This window comes from Poecilia reticulata, chromosome 3, assembly GCF_904066995.2.
Source record: "Poecilia reticulata chromosome 3, P_reticulata-male-v2, whole genome shotgun sequence".
NCBI lineage: Eukaryota > Metazoa > Chordata > Actinopteri > Cyprinodontiformes > Poeciliidae > Poecilia > Poecilia reticulata.
In genome coordinates this window covers 27777005-27795299 of record NC_088832.1, presented here as the reverse complement: position 1 = coordinate 27795299, position 18295 = coordinate 27777005, and the positions used below count along the sequence as shown (strand labels likewise).

General features: G+C 39.0%; 1 protein-coding gene and 1 long non-coding RNA gene across 2 annotated transcripts in view; one reads left to right on the top strand and one right to left on the bottom strand.

The window, feature by feature from the left end:
- LOC145551156 (uncharacterized) overlaps positions 1 to 18295 on the bottom strand; it is a 246365-nt gene that overhangs the window by 135555 nt on the left and 92515 nt on the right. The gene's annotated exons all lie outside the window — the stretch shown is intronic.
- The window catches only part of tox3 (TOX high mobility group box family member 3), a 49524-nt gene that overhangs the window by 19731 nt on the left and 11498 nt on the right, over positions 1 to 18295 (top strand). The window contains exons 2-3 of the mRNA XM_008405560.3: positions 6664 to 6729; positions 15848 to 16096. Coding sequence (XP_008403782.2) covers positions 6664 to 6729; positions 15848 to 16096 — 315 coding nt within the window. The remainder of the gene's footprint in view (positions 1 to 6663; positions 6730 to 15847; positions 16097 to 18295) is intronic.

Sequence of the window (18295 nt, the reverse complement as noted above, 5' to 3'; positions counted from 1 at the left end):
ATAAGATGAGTACTGTGTGTTATTTGAAAACCAGATGTTGATGATTTAGTTTATCAAAGCCGTGTGTTCAACTGTGTTGAAAAGGAAAAGAACATAACCTGTCACTTTAACGCTTTTAATGATATATACACTCTTTTAAAAACTTTAATCGACCAACATGTTTGAAATTATTTACTTACAGTTATTATAGCCATTAGATTCCTAGGAATGTGAGGACTATGTGCTTTGCAATGGGACATTGTGTCCATGTCTGTCCCCTTCAGTAGTTGTCTCGATGACTAAATGCTTGAAAATAACAAGTACCATTTGTTTGAGCTTGAATTTAAGCGGCTTAGCACACAATAGGCCATTACCGGATTAACATCAACATGTGTTGTCATCGAGTGATTCATAATTTACTAATATTAGCACCTCTGTGCCTGAATATTCCCTTACAGAACAAGTAGACAGGCTTTTCTCTGTTGATTCTGATGAAAAGAAAGCATAATGAATCTCAAGAACTGTTATTAGATTTCAGTGTAAATGCCCTTGAGTCAGTGTTTCTCAGTGAACAAAAATGTCCTTTAAGAAACTACAAGATATGACTTTGTGCTAACAGTTTTCTCTCCTGTGATTGGCAGTCTTTCTGCCTAAACCAATGATGTGGGAGGCCATGCAGGAAAACTTACTCACAAGCAAATCTTATTTAGAAATCCTTAAAGTGACACACAGATTTCAGCAGTGCCTTTCACTCTGGTTTGTTTACTGCTGCATGTTATCACTCTTTTACACCATGACTTTGTTGGATATATTTTTAGCCCCATGGAACGTGCTGAACGCTCAAACTATAGTTTGCCTTTCTACTGTCTTTCAGCAGTGCCATAATGACTGGAGAGCCTGAAAAAACATAATGCATATTTGCTGAGCTGTGAAATGGCTTGTAAGTTTTTTTTCTTCATTTTGATAGTTAGGCTTGTAATTTTGGTTGGCTATACAAACTTAGGTTTATGCATCGTGACCGAAATATAATGCTTCTGTTCCATGTAGAGCAGTTTGAGGCCCTACTTTTGGGTTTTGTGCAGGGTAATTCCATGATATGTCATATTTGAGGGAAATCAGTGATGGCAGATAAACAACTTAATAGAAACTGCATAGTTCTGAAGGCAGCTTTTTTTTTTTTAGGTTTGCTAACCAGGAAGCATTAAGGGAAGACGTCTTCTGGTTTCCCCAGGATAGGTTTGTTCTAGGAAAGCAAGCTGCCATGACACTATTTGAGGTCACAATGGTCAGTGTGGTGTGAAGGAAGATAATCGGTGCACAGCTTGAACAACTCCGTCATCAGTTTAATTCAGATCTCACGCAAGACTTTCTGCACTGCTGAAGTAGTACTGACATTTAGAGGCAAAGAAAAAGCGAGATGCTTACAGTGAACTTCCCCTCAGTGGCACCTTGCGTTGTTGACGACCAGCAGTTCTAATGGCAGAAGACAGTGCTGGGCTGGGGGGAGTAATGATTTTAGCTTTAAACTGAATTACCAATCGATCGGCCTGCAGATTAGAACTCAGCTTGCTGTAGACACGTGGAGTCGCTTTACAAACTGACCGCTACACACATTTGAGGAAATATATCTATATCCCAGTTTGGGCGCTGCATGTGCAACGGCCTGCAGAGCACAAAACGCCTTGTAATTGTCATAGAGGTGTCTGTGCTGCATTAGGTTGTAAATATTAGTTGGAAATTAAACTTTTCCAGTGGCTAGAACAATGGCTTTGTAATGGACTCAAGTGACTAACTGAAAACTAACAGCAGGCCAAGCTTTGACGGAAATTGCATAAAATAACACAAAGCAAACGGCCGCAGGTTTCCCTGGATAGAGGGCCCGGTTTTAACTGTGGTGTTTTCACAGTCTTTTACTGAGGCCACTGGAGAACGTATTAGCACAAGTGTCATGTTCCAGGGAACACATGCTAGGCTGTGATTACTGGGCTCAAGCTGAACTGTAAAATCACTTGTCAGCAGTTGATTTGTTTCTGGAAAAAGCCTGGCCTCTTGATTGAATTAGTTTGGTGGTTTTCAGTGGGGAGCAAGAATGTGTCCAACTGTGTTACTCACTGACAGACAGCACTGATATTGTGACGTGTTGGTCATACTGTAAAACCAAGGGGAGTTTTGTTAAAGCTTATTTAAGAATTGGTATTGGAAGGAGGCATTTAGAGTATTTTTTTTGTCAGCTTGTGTTAAATAAAGTGGACCTTTTTACTCCCGCAGTGTAAAAAAAACCCCTCACATTTAGCCATATAGATGGGAGTTTGTATGCATGGAATGAGCTATAAGAGGCTCTTCAGGCATGGATTGTGCTGCTCTTTGTTGTCCAGTTCATGTTTACTGATAGGATCTGTGTGGTTACTCCATCATATTGAGGGTGAGATGGGGTCGTGTTGGTGCAATATTGCGTTCGCCCTGAGGTTGAAATAATTTTGTTTGCTGTAATAGCTGTAAAACACCTTATTTCCCACTGGACATGCTTTCATACAAATATTTCTGTGCAGGGATTGATAAAAAAAAAAAAAAAAAACAGAGCATCAAAACCGCTCCAGCTGTAGTCAGAAACAAAAAAACAACAACTAATAAATCTGTAACTTTAGATTGCACCTGCTCTGTCTGATAATGAATGACTGATGGTTTTGCAGTGATTCAGCAGTTGTGCATGATATTTTGAGTAGGAAAAAAAATATAATTTTCAGTGGATTTGAAGAAAAACCTAGAAATGTATATTCATGTCTTTCACTGCGCGGCTGCTTGGTTTATTCACTCTTGTCTGTGTGCGTGTGTGTGTGTGTGTGTGTGTGTGCGTGTGTGTGTGTGAGAGAGATCATGCAGACACTGGAGTCTTTTCACATCAGGATCAGCGTCCATGTAAGCTCTTAATTCTCTCGTCTTAAACAGTTATAGAAGAAATGTGCTGCTGGTGCAGAAAGAGAAATAAAAACACTGACTGCCTGGCATTTGCTCGGCCATGTAGCCACGTCTGTCTCTCGGCTCGGCTCATTTTACAGAGAGCCTTTAGCTGCGAATCCACTCTGTTAATAAAAGCCTTAAAGCGCCACTTTTCTATGGCTTCACTGGGATTCTCCTCTGCCAGAACAAGCAAATCAAAGCAAGAATGTGACATTTTGTTTTGTTTTTGGAGCAGTTTCTTTTTTCTCTCAGTGCAAATCCTTGGATTTGTTCAAAATGTCCATTTGCAAAGCTTCTTCCAAGTTGGCGTACATGCCGTTGTTTGGCCCCTTGCATGGCAGCCGGCGCTCTCATCTAGCTCGTCACATCATTTTAATTACAGAGCCTTCATTGTCTGCGCTGACCCATTTTAGCGTCAGCTGCACAGACCCTCCAATCACACTTAATTTCTTCTGGCATTTGACTCAATCGGCATTGCTGCAAACATGAGCTCCAAGTGCCCCTCTCTCCGCCCCCCAACCCTCACCAGAAAGGAACTGGGAATAACAACAACAATCTCCGCTGCCTGCTCTCATTGCTGCGGCGGCCGGACCTACATGGAGTGAGCTCTTTAAGATTGATAGCAGTGGCAGGGGACATTTCCTAGGATGTTAGTCACCGTTCTCCAAGGAGATTGGGAGCTGCTCTTAAACAATCTTTGCAACACAGTAAAATATGACTCACAGAGACAGAGCCCAGGGAGATTCACATCGCTAATTGGCACTTGGACTTAACTTGATTGTGTTTTCTCTAATGAAGCTAATGAGATTTGGATCAATGTCCATGCTTGCAATGTGTAAATTAGCCAGATCTCTTAATATGATGTTTGTTGGTAATGACTCATCACTTTTTGATTTAGACACATGGATATCTGTAAGGTTGTCATCTGCAGAACTCAGTGGTGTGTAGCATGATAAGTAATTTAGCCGATTATCTGTGGCAGTTAATGTGATCATCAAATGTGATGGTAAAGCTTCAGCGTAACCCCCCCTCCCCAGCTCCCTAATCAGTTGAAAAATGCTCTTTTCCAGATTTTGTACAGTGTCATTCCTCCTCTAAATATATGTGCAGTAACATCTGAAGGATTTTGTTCTCGGCTCACCAGACTGCATTCTCCAAGTATGTCATTTACTGGTCCAGATGTTCTTCAGCAAACTTTATATGAGGATCTGCATTTTTCAGCAGTGGTGTTTTGTGAGTTGAGTTTGGGATTCAGGCTTATTGAAACCATAGCTCTAATGTAAAATCAGCGATTACAACTTTCCCAAATGCTGCATTTATAAGTGCCCGTCCCAAGTATAAGAGCTTGTCGCTCCAACGCCGGAATAAGACGCTGACATCTCCTCTCATGGCTGGAGGAGATGTCATATATTTCAGCCATAGCTGAAATATATAAATATATCTGTTCCAAGTTTTTATATTTGTCGCCACCATGATTTTTAATGACTTATCACATGAAAAAGCTTATTCACATGGGATTTTAATTGCATTTCTTATTTAATGGAAACAATGCATGTGTTTTTTCGACATTAGCAGAATATTGGAAAAGCTTTTGCGCACATTTGCAATGGAAACGCAGCTACTATTTAGTAATATTACTCAATGTTGTCATGAAAAAACAGTTTCTGTTACTTGCAGGTTCCTCTGAAGCTCTCTGTAAGTAGCTATTCTCTGGTTATTCTGCTATTTTGCTCCTCTGTGAGACATTTTTGCAAGGAGCACCTGCTCATAGCTGGTTCATGATGAAATGATGATCTTTCCCCTTCTGAGTAATGGATTCAACAGAGTGCAGTGTAACATAGGTTTATTTTTGTTTTGACTTCTTGTTACTGGCATCGGTTGTGAACGGTTTGCAGCTTCATCAAAAAATATTTACTGAGAAAAATGTTGACAAATGTTTACTTCACCGGCTGTGTGTGAAGCCGACAAAAGGAAGACTACAGTTAGCTAATCCCTGCTTCATTGTGAGGACTGTCTTCGTTTTATCTGCAAAGTGTTTAACATGAGACATTGTCAGCTCCCTTTTCGAAACTGTACTCACAGCACCAGATGAAGCAGGGCCTGCCCTGAATGTAGCCTTATCTTGTTCTAAATCAGAACAATTTTCCTAGTGCGTGCTTGAAGAGAGAGGGATATCTCTGGGACTTTAATTTATTATCTAAAAGAAGACGAGGAACAGAGAAGCACTTCCAAGATAAGGCCACGGTAAGGTTAATTACCAGCCGAGTGGCTGACGTAACCCAGCCATGTCATGTCTCCAAGTTACACACAGCTGGGCAGTGAAGGAGTTTTAGTGGTTGACAGATGTTTCTCATTGCAGCCATACACTTTTTCTGTTTGAACATTTTGATAGAAACTATGTAAACCCTGGTTTTTAAGTCAGATGTAGTTCAGTGGGGAAGCTTCGGGCTAATGTGGCACCAGAGGCCCGAGCGGGTTCGAACCACCTGCTCCAATAACGACAAACAGAGCTCATGGCGCCTCTACTCGTTGTTGCGTAGCACAGTTAACACTTATGCAGACTTCCTACTCTCTCTCCAGGGCATAGACTAATTAATGGATAACATTCGCAGCTGATTAGCAGCGCTTCTTTCTGTAATTACATTCTCATACTAACCACTCATAAGAAAGGGCGTGTAGAATAAAACCCACAATGCTCATTAAAATGTTCTCTCATTTAGATCTTAGTTTGTTGCCATTGTTGTTTGGTGAATATTCTGATGAGGAGTGTTTTGAACTTGCCGCCATCCACTGTTTTTAAGTGAGTTTGTAATAAGTTTGTAATAAATGCACAGAACTTTTATTAAAATGCCGTCCTCAGTCGAATCTCATCAAGATGTAGCCTCGCCACAATTCTGTCCTCCCTGAGTTGTGCAGACTGTTTGCTCTCCTCACTCTTACAGAGGTGCATTGTGCTCCTGGGCCCAGCTGCTAGCCCATAATTCTTCATTCTATGTCCCATTGTTTCTACCTGTCAGCGCAGTCGTGTCTCAGAAGAAACAAAGTGGCTACCATTTTGCCAGCAGGCTATGTGTGGGCTGGGGGAGGCGGGGACGTGTTGTTGGAAACATGTTATTTCTTTCCAAACTGCAGGGTTTTAATAGCTTATCAGTTGCCTTAAATACTACCTAATCTCTACAGAGTGGGACGCACAAACTCTCTATTGTTTCCCACACATTTATATGAGCCATGTAGGCACCGGAGTAACATTTTTTACTGCAGAAATTCTGCAAGAGAATGATGCGAGTTAAATAAAAAGGTAAACCCAGCTGTCACTGACCAACAGTGTACCCCTCCCACAATAAACACACCCTCCACCTCTTTATTTCCCTCTAGTATCTCTCCTCCCATAGGTTATTTGAAGTTAATAACCTGCCACTGTATCCTGATACTTGGCTTTGTGATGCAAACATATCCTTAATTGCCATCCCATAAGAGCTGAATAGCCAGAGCAGATTCTCATTACGCTGGCTTGAATTGGCCAGGCCTCTCTCATGCTCCTCACCGTGCAACAATAACAGCAAAGTGGCAGGATGCGACTGTGCAGGTGGAGGAAAGGGTTAATGCAAACGTTCAAAGTGTGACAGTTTGCGTGAGTGACAGACGTCTGTTGAGAGAATGGGGTTGCCCACTCAACCCACTGGAAGCCACTGACTGATTGTGTTTTCTTTTTCTTCTTATTTATAGTTCCAGAATAACAACAACTACATGAACATGGCCGAAGCGAATGGCGCCCTTCTCGCTGCTGGGGATGTGAGTACACTTTCCTTTCCTTTTGTGCAAATGTCCTTTGAAATAAGTCTGTGCAAAGACAATTAAATGTGCATTTTGATTTCACAGGAAACACAATCAACCAAAAAATGTATATTACTCATATTAGTTGGACTCATTCTGCCTTTTCTACATAAATGGGGGGGTTTTCTTTATGTAATTTTCATAAATTACATCATGTTAATTTTAAGTCAGAGACTTTATGGCCAATTTATTGTAATTGATACCTGCCAAAATAGATTTCAGCTGGTTCTAATTTTGTTTCAAGAAAAACTGAATTTATTCCCTATAGATACATTTAAATTTGACCTGTTTTAAAGATAAACATTTTTACCAAAATAAAGCAGTGAAAACAACGCAAAGTTACAGAGATGTCACTCTACATCAGCAAACCATCTACAACTAAGTTGGCATTTATTCTATAACTGTTTAAGTAAAATCCTCCACTTACTGCAAGAAGGTTTTATAAATGAAGCTAATCTAAGACGAATAACAGCAAATCTCATTTACACCTCACCACACAGACTGTACCTCACTAACTTGCTGTTTTTTCATTTGCAGCCCTGAAAGTGTGAAGTGTAAACAAGATGTACACAAAAATACAATTCTTTGCTCAGCTTAATATTGAATAGAAAAAAAATCTTGAAATATGTTGGACTATTAAACCATTAATTAATTTTTTTTACTATATAATCTATCATTAACTGTATTAGAACACATTGTGTGTATGAGAGAGAAAGAGAACAATCACAGTTAAGGAATATTTCAAAATAGAGACAAAATTACTACAAAGTTAAAATGAAGTGGTTTTTAGCATTGTACATTAGCGATTAGCATGATCCTTTGGCTATTCCTTGTAGAGTTAGTTGTGCCTTACCGAAAATGTGAATTTCAAACTCATGGCGATATTTTGTAATTCAGTGTATCACATAATTTATAAAACTGACTTACAAAATATGTTCCGAGCCAAATGATCAAACTCATAATAAAAAGAGGATGCAAGCTAACACTACCTTATTAAAATTCTCACCGAAAAGATTGTCAGTAAAAGCGATTTGTAAATGTACTAGAGACCTTTGCAGCTTTGAATAACAATCTGTTTGAAATAAAAAATATATGTTGTTACACTTGTTTTTACTTAAGCGAAGTTCTAACATTAGCGCAGCTTTCTGAGGAGATATTAGTCTGCGGTGAGGACGCAATCACTCAAACGCATTTGAACCTACAGACACATTAGATGCTGTGTTGCACTGAAAAAAATATCTTCTCTGTTTTCATGATCAGATTGGATTTGCAGTTGAATTTTTAAAAATAATATATGCAGGCCCTTTTCAGTGGTATAAGACATTAGAAAAAAGAAAAAAAAAAAAAGGTTTTCTAGGTGCAATAAATATACAAATTCCAGGAAATTTGAGTAAAGTAACCGATTACCATTCATTTTATAATTGATTAGCTCTGCTATTAACATATTTGACCCACATGTAGCAATTTTAATTCCAAATGTGACCACCAGTTGGCCCCTACATCCTTGTACAATGATAGAATCATACTGCTGCGTGTTCTTAAATACATACAGGAGTTTGCGGCAATGAAAAGATGAGCCAGTCTCATCCTACATTTTGGTGTGAGGAGGTAACTGTTTTGTGATCTCGCTATAAATGCATCCTGTATCCCTAGCTTTCTGAGATAATGCTGCGTCTTCCTAACACCTGCTTCTTTTCCTCTTTGTTGAGCTATAATAAAGGAGCAAAAATACATTCCCCAGTCATATCACCATCTGAGTAGCTCTATCTGTTGGCACTTACAAAAAGTGAAATGTCAGCAACAGGATTTTGCTTTAGAGTTGCAGGAATAATACTGTAACATTCTTCTAGTGATTCTATGGAAGTCTATTGCTGCCTCTGTGAGTTGTAGTGGAACTAACAGTGGGCTAAATTTACCCATTTTATTCCCCCTCCGCCCACTCCGGTGCCCTGTCATTAGAGACAAGAGTACCAAAAATACCCGTCGTCCTCTGTGGCTCAAGCAGTTCAATCTCATTCAGAGATTGATCTGGCTTCACAAACCACAGCAAAGCAGCATCGCACCGCTCCAAAATACAGAGATAGATGTCATTGTTAACCTCATTGTTTTCATTCATGTCAACTGGGCAGCAGAAATGCAACTGTGACACACAAGACCAAGCAGCTACACACACACAAACACACACGGCGCAGAGCATGCGACCTTGTGTTCATAAAGTGGCCTTCTCACCAAGCCACAGAGCATTATAGAAGAAGTCTAATTTCCCCCCACATTTACGCTTACTGGGCATATCCCCTGCATCCACGGGCCACGTAGGCCCGATGCAGCGGGGAGCACATCGACACAGTCTGCTTGGAGAGCGTTCAGCCCCCAGCTGCGAGGGGAAGAGGGGCTTTCAGGGGATCCTTGATGCAAACAGTCCAACTCATTTGCATTTAATCAAAAGGAACAACTGTTTCCAGTGTTGGGGCACAGATGGTATTGTGCATTTAAAAGAAAGAAAGAGGGAGACAAAGTCATAAACATAGATCGTTATTCCTGACATTGAAGTTTTCTGTTGTGTGCTGCAGTGTGAGCTTTTGCCTTATATGTGACTGGATGTGCACTGGAAATGAAGGATCCTTCATTACTGCTCTATGATAAATAGAAATACTTTTACTGGATCAAATGGTATGATGAGATGTATATGTATGTCTTTATTGAAAAGGCCTTTAATAAAAAAACCAACACATTGTATTAATAATTTACATAACGCTATCTTTGGCAAAAATGGTTCAACTATTTCATAAACACAATTTTGTAAAGTTTTAGTCTTTATCCGAAGTTTACACGCACTGTAAAAAATAATTAAAATCCGAAACTTCTCTTGGGTGAGTTAGAATTTGCTAAATGCCAGAAAACATAGCAAGAACATTTTAAAAATATTTTTTGTGACTTACTTCGAATTCAAACTTTATTACACATTTGCTCAGAATCAGGGATAATTATATATTAAATTGAATGTGTTGGGTCAAATGTTTTGAGTATAATTGTTGTGTAAACAGATGAAGCATCTTAAAATTGTTCTCAAGTATGTACCAGCCTTGTGCCCCATAGTTGGTTTCCAAATCCCTCATCATTTGTGCTTTCCCTCATTGTTTAAAGAAATTTCAGTCATTCTTCATGTAAACTCTTGAGTTTGAAAGCATTAATGAATAAATCTCTGACGCATTATTTCTCTCATTAAAATGGCATTTAGCAAATTGAATTAGTTTAGGTAATTCTAAATGACATGAAATGAGAAGTTTAATTTTATTTAATGAAAGAAAACAGTGAGAAAAGAGAGCGTACGTATTTTTTGTATGTAAACTTGTGGTTTCAACTGTAAAAACTGATAGAGACACGCCCCAAAAGACTCGCAGCTACAGTATAATTGCAGTGGAAGGTAGTTCTGCGAAGTATTGACTCAGAGGGGCTGAATACAAATGCTGCACACCAAGTTAAATAGAAACCTGTTTATTCTCATCTGCTGTTTGCACAGTGTGTATAGTAAATCTCATGCTGTATATATTGCTCTGACAAGAAGCTTCTACTTCAGAACAGCAGCCCTTTATTTGCTGTGTTTGGATGGCCAGTGTATCATTTACCTTATGCACTTAGAGGATGAGATAAGATGACCTTGGTGTGCCTGGTAAAGCTCACATCCTAGCAGGGAAAGGTTGACTGCCTCCCTCAGGGAAAAGGGATACTGTACACTGCGATTGTGTTCCACTCAGATGCATCACTTTACTCTTGCAATCAAATTAGAGTCATGTAATGAGCTATAAATATGTAGAAATGGACTACAAATGATCCAAATTTGAAATAATGCTGATTAGGGGTGCCATGCCTGATGTTGTCATTTGAGGAGCTCCACTCTGCCTGTCTAGATATTCGAAACTGGATCTTCAACCCCGCCTGTATTGATTCCGAGGCCTATTATAGGCAGTAATTGCATGCTGCTGCCTTTAACAAGTCTTGGTTATTGCATCTGTGAATTGGATTACTACGTTTATTGAGGGACTGGGACTATTGCCTGAAAAGCCTTTTCTTGCTCTTTGTCCTGTTATTGAAAAAGGTATCATGCCATCACCATAAAAAAACACTGGGAAGGCATTATTAACGGTTTCTCCCATCTGTTTTCTTCTGTTTTTTTAATGTTTCATTAAGTTTATAACAAGTAATATTAAAGGGGATGTTTTATGCAAAATTGATATTTTGCACATTTTTTTTAATACTTTCATTTGAGTCGGCTTTTAAAAAACATCCTAGCTGTTTTTCAGCAAAAAGTTACTTTTTTATGTCTGGAAAATTAGCTGTTTCAAAAACCTATCGATTGTTAAGTCACAACCGACAGGCACTGTGCTGTTACCTAGCAACCCCAGTCAAGCCCAGCCCGTCACCTAGCAACCCCAAGCTGAGCTCCATAACATTTGGACAGCTGGGTTTACCCCTTTTTGCACTGTGCAGCGGCTGCTGGAAAACACAAGTTGTTCACTGTTGATTTACCGTACAGAAACCACGCTGTATTCTTGTTGGTTGTGCATGAGGCTTTACTAATGCTTTTCAAAGATGTACAATTGCATATTTGCACATTTTTTTGCAGCCATTTTCATGTTCAAGTGTAAACATTGAGTTGGGGCCAGCAGCAGCTTCTTTGCTTCTTTGTATTTAAAGTGACAGTATAACAGCAGACATTTATAACACAGAAACTGACTAATAAAATAAAGTTTTTTTTGTAAAGAAACCTAAAACTGAAATTATTGATGTTTCAAGTGAAATAGTATTACCAAATCAAAATGATGTGGAGCAAAGTCTTTGAAACTGTAGAACATTTTTGCTTTATTTTTCTTGTTTATTCCCAATGTTTTAATTTGAAATACAAATATTTTGGTGACACCAACATGTATATATTTTTCATTTGTTTACATTTTACTGAGGTATATCTATGTAATCCCAGAGAGAAATTTATCTACAGGTAAAAATATTGAAAAAAGAATTCAGACAAAAAAATATATATATAACGTTAACAAGCAAACTTCAACAACACACTACTTATAACTAAATCTGTTTTTTCCAACAGGTCTTTAAATAAATAAATCTTGCATATTTTTTATACAGTATCTGTGTTGGTTTTGCTGACACAGAGACAGTTACCACCAAGAACAGACAAGTGGGTATTTCCCACACAACTGTTTAGGATGCTCCCTCCCACAGGGGTAAATCAGGCCTCTCTGTTACATGCCCTGCTCTGCCCTCATACAACCAAACTCTGGCTGGCGGCGGAGACACACACCCACACCCACACACATCCACATACACACTACTACTCTCTCTGTTGTGTTCCCTCTTGCCCACCCCTTAACATGTACATGCCTGCACACCCAAAAGCCAGCATCTGACTTGGCACTTAGCTGGGCTGAGCCTTTCAGAACAATTTAAATGGATAATCAGGCTGGTGATGCAAAGAAAGTGGATTGTGCATCTCTTAATCTCCAAACAGAGCTCCCTAAGCTGCTCCTGGTGCAGAATTAGACTGGCTTTATGCAAAATGACACCAGACAGTGTGTGACACTGTAACACTCTGTGGGTTCCAGTAAAATCTGGCACCTCTACCCTGGGGAGAAGGCTTTCTCAACACAGACAGCTGACATCTTCCATAACCCCCCATATGAGACACAAACTCCATGTCTCTATTATCGGTGCCCCTGGTGTAGATGTTAATTTGCATCATCATTAGCAGTGAGAGGAGAAGCACACAAGCACGGTCTTTGATACTGATCTTGCTCCGTCCGCCCTCCCCCACTGTAATATTTTGTTTCCCTCTGTCCTTCTCCATCGTCTTCCTCTGTGTTTTAGAAGACAGTAAACGCTAGCAGTCTTCTGCACTGGGTAAACATCTGTGTTATACTTAAAGGTCGCTGTCATGCTTGTGTTGTTATCTTTCAAAAGTGGCTCCGACCTCAGCCAACTTTCATCTTTGACATTTGTCTAAAATCTCACGGTTAAGTTCATGACTTTATAGCACACCTATCCATATACTATCCATTATCAGATATTGATCCATTCCAATTTATCTTATGTAATGTAACTCTACAGGAAATCCTAGATCATTAATGGCACATGTGAGCAATTTTTTACCAAATACTTTTGTACCCTCACTTGAGGAGTTTGTTTACTTTTACTTGAGTGAAAATATGTTGAAATGGTATTTAAAAAATCAGTCTATGTATGTTAGAAAGATGTAGCCTAAAAGACTATGGTTTAGTTCTAAGTTTATATACAGTCATAGTTTTATATCTGGCTGCCGAGCACTCAGCAAGCCTGAAAGAAAGCATGCCGTTTTCTGTTGGAGTTATTGAAGTGCTGTTCAGCTGTCTTCATATTGCTGCATGATATGATCCAGATGAGACTGGAACCAGATCCAACGGCTGACCCTGCTCCATGTGGGAAGCTGAAAATGTTGAACAAAGACTGAAGATGGGTGATTTCTGATGTTTTCCATTTGCTACTGGAAATGTCTCCCATGATTCAAGACATTTTGGTTTGGTTTAGACTTAAAACATTTGCTAAAGTGCATTCTGCTGAACACCTGCTGTAAGCTACAATCAGTTTTCTCTTTCTTGTAATCAACCAAAAGGAAACTATGCAAGAACAAAGCAGTGACAGTATTAACTCAGTATTGAAAGTGTTTATTATTGATAAGAACCTAACATTTTCTGTGCTCCCCAAAATCACTATGAATTTGAATCTGGCTTCCTGTGGAAAGAGATCCAATTCTTTAGCCCAGAGGGAAGAAATATAAAGTGGCACACAAACAGTCATGGAGCAGGGGGAGACACTGAAAAGGGAAGCGTAACACTCTTATTAGCTCTGCCTTCCTCAGTTTTTGTAAAGACAGCTGCCCTGAGTAGACAATGAATTAGTTTCAAGTGTCAATGTGCGAAAGCAAGCCAGGGGAACATTAATACTCCCTAATCAAGGTCTGTGTTGGCATATTCTCTTCCTTGTCTCCCTTCTGTTATTCCACCCCTTACCAGACAAAGAAAGGCAGAGCAGAGAAAAACTGGATTGTTCAAGTTATGTCTGCTGACTAATGTTAAAGTGTTTAATACAGCTCATGTTTTTGAGTGAAAACCCTTTATATATGCAGGGCTTTATTTGCATTTACATAATTGCTAAACCTGCAATGCATAATAAAGTACTTGGATTTAAACGCCACCAAGGCTTAGAAAAATGTAATACATTCTTGTGAGAGTTGCATTCAGGTGTGTGTAAAGGTGAGTCAACAGAAGGATGGATGTGCAAATAGCTATAATCCAAGATTATTTTGTTGGCCAAATGGTTTCACACCTGAATTCCTCTGAAATTTAAATATATGATGAGTAGTGAAGACAGCTTGTCTCACAGAAGCCCAAGTTCACAGTTTTCCTTTCAAAGTCTGAAATCAAGAAATATGTAAAAAATAAAATAAAAACGAGGGAACGTGACTCACTTGAGAACAAAAATGATGACATTATCTGGAACACTGAACATGGACCTCAGTGCATAAACTAGTGGCCACCCAAGGAAAAGGAAGCAGAAAGGTCTATAGTTCAGTTTATGTTCATAAAGTAAAGGCTTCCAAGTTAATTTAACCAATGAGGTGGAAGAAGTTAAGTGAAATGCTGCCTGAGTGCAGTTGTTTGGAGACTTAAAAAACAGGCACCCTGTTGAGGGATTTAAAAGTTTCCCTTTACTCCAGAGCAGTAGCAAATGGACGTTGTGACAAGAATTTTACTTTGAAATTAAATCTGGCACCATTTAGATTGAGGCATTTCTCTGCTCCAGTTCTTTCCAGCATTATTCTGACATACACAGCCATCAACTCTCCAGTGTCACCAAATTATAATAGTAAGCAATGTGTACGTCTACAGTCATTTTCTAACAACATTTTGTTTGTCCCCAAGACCCCCTTAGGCTAATACTACTTGTATTTAAATGAAAGAAACTAAACAAAAATTAGCCATCATCTATAGTCAAGCATCCACTACTCCTTAATTTGGCTCAAACTTTTTAAAAAAATCTGCTACAACTATATATCAGTAATTCCTGAGCAAAAGAAACACTCAAAATTAATTTATGTTTCATACTACCATGGTTATAAGGTGACTGCTAAATATGATGTTACAAGTTATCTAATTACAAGATTCAGAGCTTTTATTCTTTTTAAATACATTCTACAGTAGGTACAGTTTAGTATTTTAACACATTTTAGCTAAAATGCAACATAATGTTCCAAGTATTAGCATTGAAAACCATGTCAGTTTTAGTAGGTGATGCTGTGTGTGTGTGCGTGTGTGTGTGACTCAGCAGCAGCAGAAATGCCTAGAACTTCAGGTCACATGCCGTGCAATAATGTGGTCCCACACTGTGGTCATTGTGAGAAGATGAATATTCTGGCCTTGCACAGAGTAGCTTAATGCAATATTGCAGATGAAAACAAGACCCAAGTTGGTGAACAGCCCCATCTCCAAGAAGGCACATAAGCAAATTAAGTGTGACCAAAAGCTTTAATTCGAAAGGCAGAAGGATTAGGCTGTTTGATGAGCAGATTCAAGGGTGCAGGCGAGGGGGAACAAAAAGAAACACTTCTGGCCAGGCGTAATAATCTTTGAAAATGTTCTTTAAACCCATCTCCCTGTGACGTGCATTTTCCCTGCACTTCAACCCAACATCTTCCATCCCCAAGATTAAGGGCTTTTATCATGTATCCTCTCTTTTCTCAGTGATTGCTGCTTGATATTTCTGCTTTTGACGTCCTCCTCCGCATTTGCCTTTCACATCTTTTTTCCCCCTCAAAGTGGACTTCAGTAGGTTTAGGAAATGTTAAATCTAACCACACTTAGAGGCAAGTGTGTTACCACTCTACTAAAACACTCTCCGCTTAAGCAGAGCTGTTTGATTTAATCCCTAAAGGTGTACTTCCGGCAAATTTGATAAGACCCACCACAACAAATGCTCCTCTGCATTTTACTGTTTTATGATTTTCTTCTGTTTCTTTTTTTTTTTCCTGCAGACTTTTCATACACCCAGCTTGGGGGATGAGGAGTTTGAGATCCCTCCCATCACACCTCCACCTGAGACCGAGTCCAGTCTCGGGCCTGAAGTGAACTCGCCCTTTCCAGCGATGCCAGAACCCCCAGCTCAACACAGAGGTCCAATAATTCCTCAGTTTCCCCCACAGAGTCTGGAGCTGCCCTCAATTACCATCTCACGCAACATGATGGACCAAGACGGGGTGTCTGTCAACAACGGCCAGCATGTGGTGAGCTCTGCCATGAATTTATTTATTTAATTTCATTTTTTTTTATAAAATTTGAAAATTCTGATGTCCCCAAATGAAATCCAGAGATTCTATCTAAATGAATCTCAGTGTACAGCTTGTCTATGAAGGCAGAGGTTTGTTAAAGAACATTAGAGATCAAACAACAATATGTTGGAAATTAAGTTGTGGAGAAGTTACAAGCAGACTTATTTTAAAACTACAACCCAACATTTAAACAGATTGATCTGAAAATAGAAATAACATGTTACATCTGCAGACCTATTAAAACATTGCTGTCAGGGTTTGGTGGACATCCATGACCAGGAAACCTCAGCAATCATCCTGAGGCCTTTGGTAGCTTTGAAGGAGTTTGTGGAACTTTGGAGATCTTCAGCTTAAGAAGGGAACATTTGTTGAAAGAACATTATTTGTGCACTTTACAAATACAGCTGTGGTGTCAAGAAGTGTCAAGTAGAAATACATTAAAGACGTTTTGTTGCTCTGTATGATGGGAACAAAATCAAATATTTTAGTATATGCCCAACATGCAATGTTGAAGGAAGAGGGTAATTCGCAAAAGACAAAAAAAAAAACCATGAAGGTTGTAAAGGGTTAGTGACTGGTGCAGAGGCTGACCTCAAAGCAGGGGAGCAAACCTAAGAGAACAGCAAGAGCTCTATAACGGTTTAGGTAAAGGTGTTTTTGTCGAACTGGCCCAATCAAAGTCCAGACTTACACCCAAAAAATAGCAAAAACTTACAGCAAAGTTGATAGATGTACTCCAAAGAAACTTGCAGCCTTAGTTGTAGAGGAATGAGGGCAGTGAAAACATAAGCACAGCACACTTTTCAGACTTTTACTGTCAAAAAATCGTTAAAAGACAATTATCATTTTCCCTCCATTTCACAGTTCTGCTCCGGTTTGTTTGTCGGTCATAAAGACTCAATGAAATATATTTGCTGTTGTAAAGTTGTGATGTGACAAAACACAAAATGTTTAAGGGGTGTGTACTGTATATCTTTGCAAGGTGCTGCAGAAAACCAAACTCAGTTTGTAATATCTGTAGTTTGTCACAGAAGCATCTTGTATTTGCAGCCGCTGCTCCAGATGAGATTTTTGATGAGATATGCAAAATGAAAAATTATGATTTAGATGGGTGTGGTTCTGGAAACCACTGTTTTAGGTATTATAAAGTCACCGTCACAGCTTTTTGTACACCTCCTGTTGTCAGCACATCTGGCACAGCATCTGCCCTTGTTTACAACACAGGATCTATGTAATCACTTTGAGTAAATGTCATGATATTATGTTACTGTGAAGATTCAAAACAAAAAACAAGAAAAATTACCAGGAGTGTAGATGACCCCTCCCTCTGCAGGATGAACAGATGTGAAGAGATCACAGGTGTTGGAGTACAAAACACATTCATCTCTGCTAGGACAGTGAAAACGGCACACAAAACTGCCACCGTTTCTCATACTTAATTCATGTTTTTTTCTTTTGCCAGAGTGAAAATACATACTGTAAGTCAAAAATAATTAGTATTAGTTTTGCTTCTGTAATCTACAGGTAATTAACTTACCTGCAGTTTAGCCTAATCCCCCTTTTTTTTTCCCGCATTTTATTAAAAGTTCAACTTCACTAAATTATGTTAATGCTCACAGACAATGATCATAACTTCCATATATATCTAAAGTGAGAACCATTCACACACAAGTTTGATTAGAGTCATATTTAATTATTAGCATGAATAATCCCACTCGGTAAAATCAGATTTCAGAAACAAATCAGAGCATCAAGACCTGAGGTGTGAACGTAGCCTAAGAATTACCTGGAGACTTTTGATCAGATGCAGACTTAGAAAAAACTCACAAATAACTATTATGAATGAAGATTAATCCCATCTTTTCATAAATATGTATTTTGGGGGGACATCAGGGAGACGCTAGAGCTCTACAAATACATCAACAATAACACCATTTTTTTCTTTTTTCTTTTTTACTTGAGGCATAATGACTGTTTGCCATGTCACACCTGAACTCAATGTGTTGTAGGTGCATGTCTGAAAACCAGTGGAATTTGGTAATTGTTGACAGACTTTTAACTTCTGTTGGTGATACAAGACATTAGCAATGTGTTCGTCTCCATTTTATGCTTTAAGCACAGATTGAACATTTTTATAAATAGAGATCTTACAGT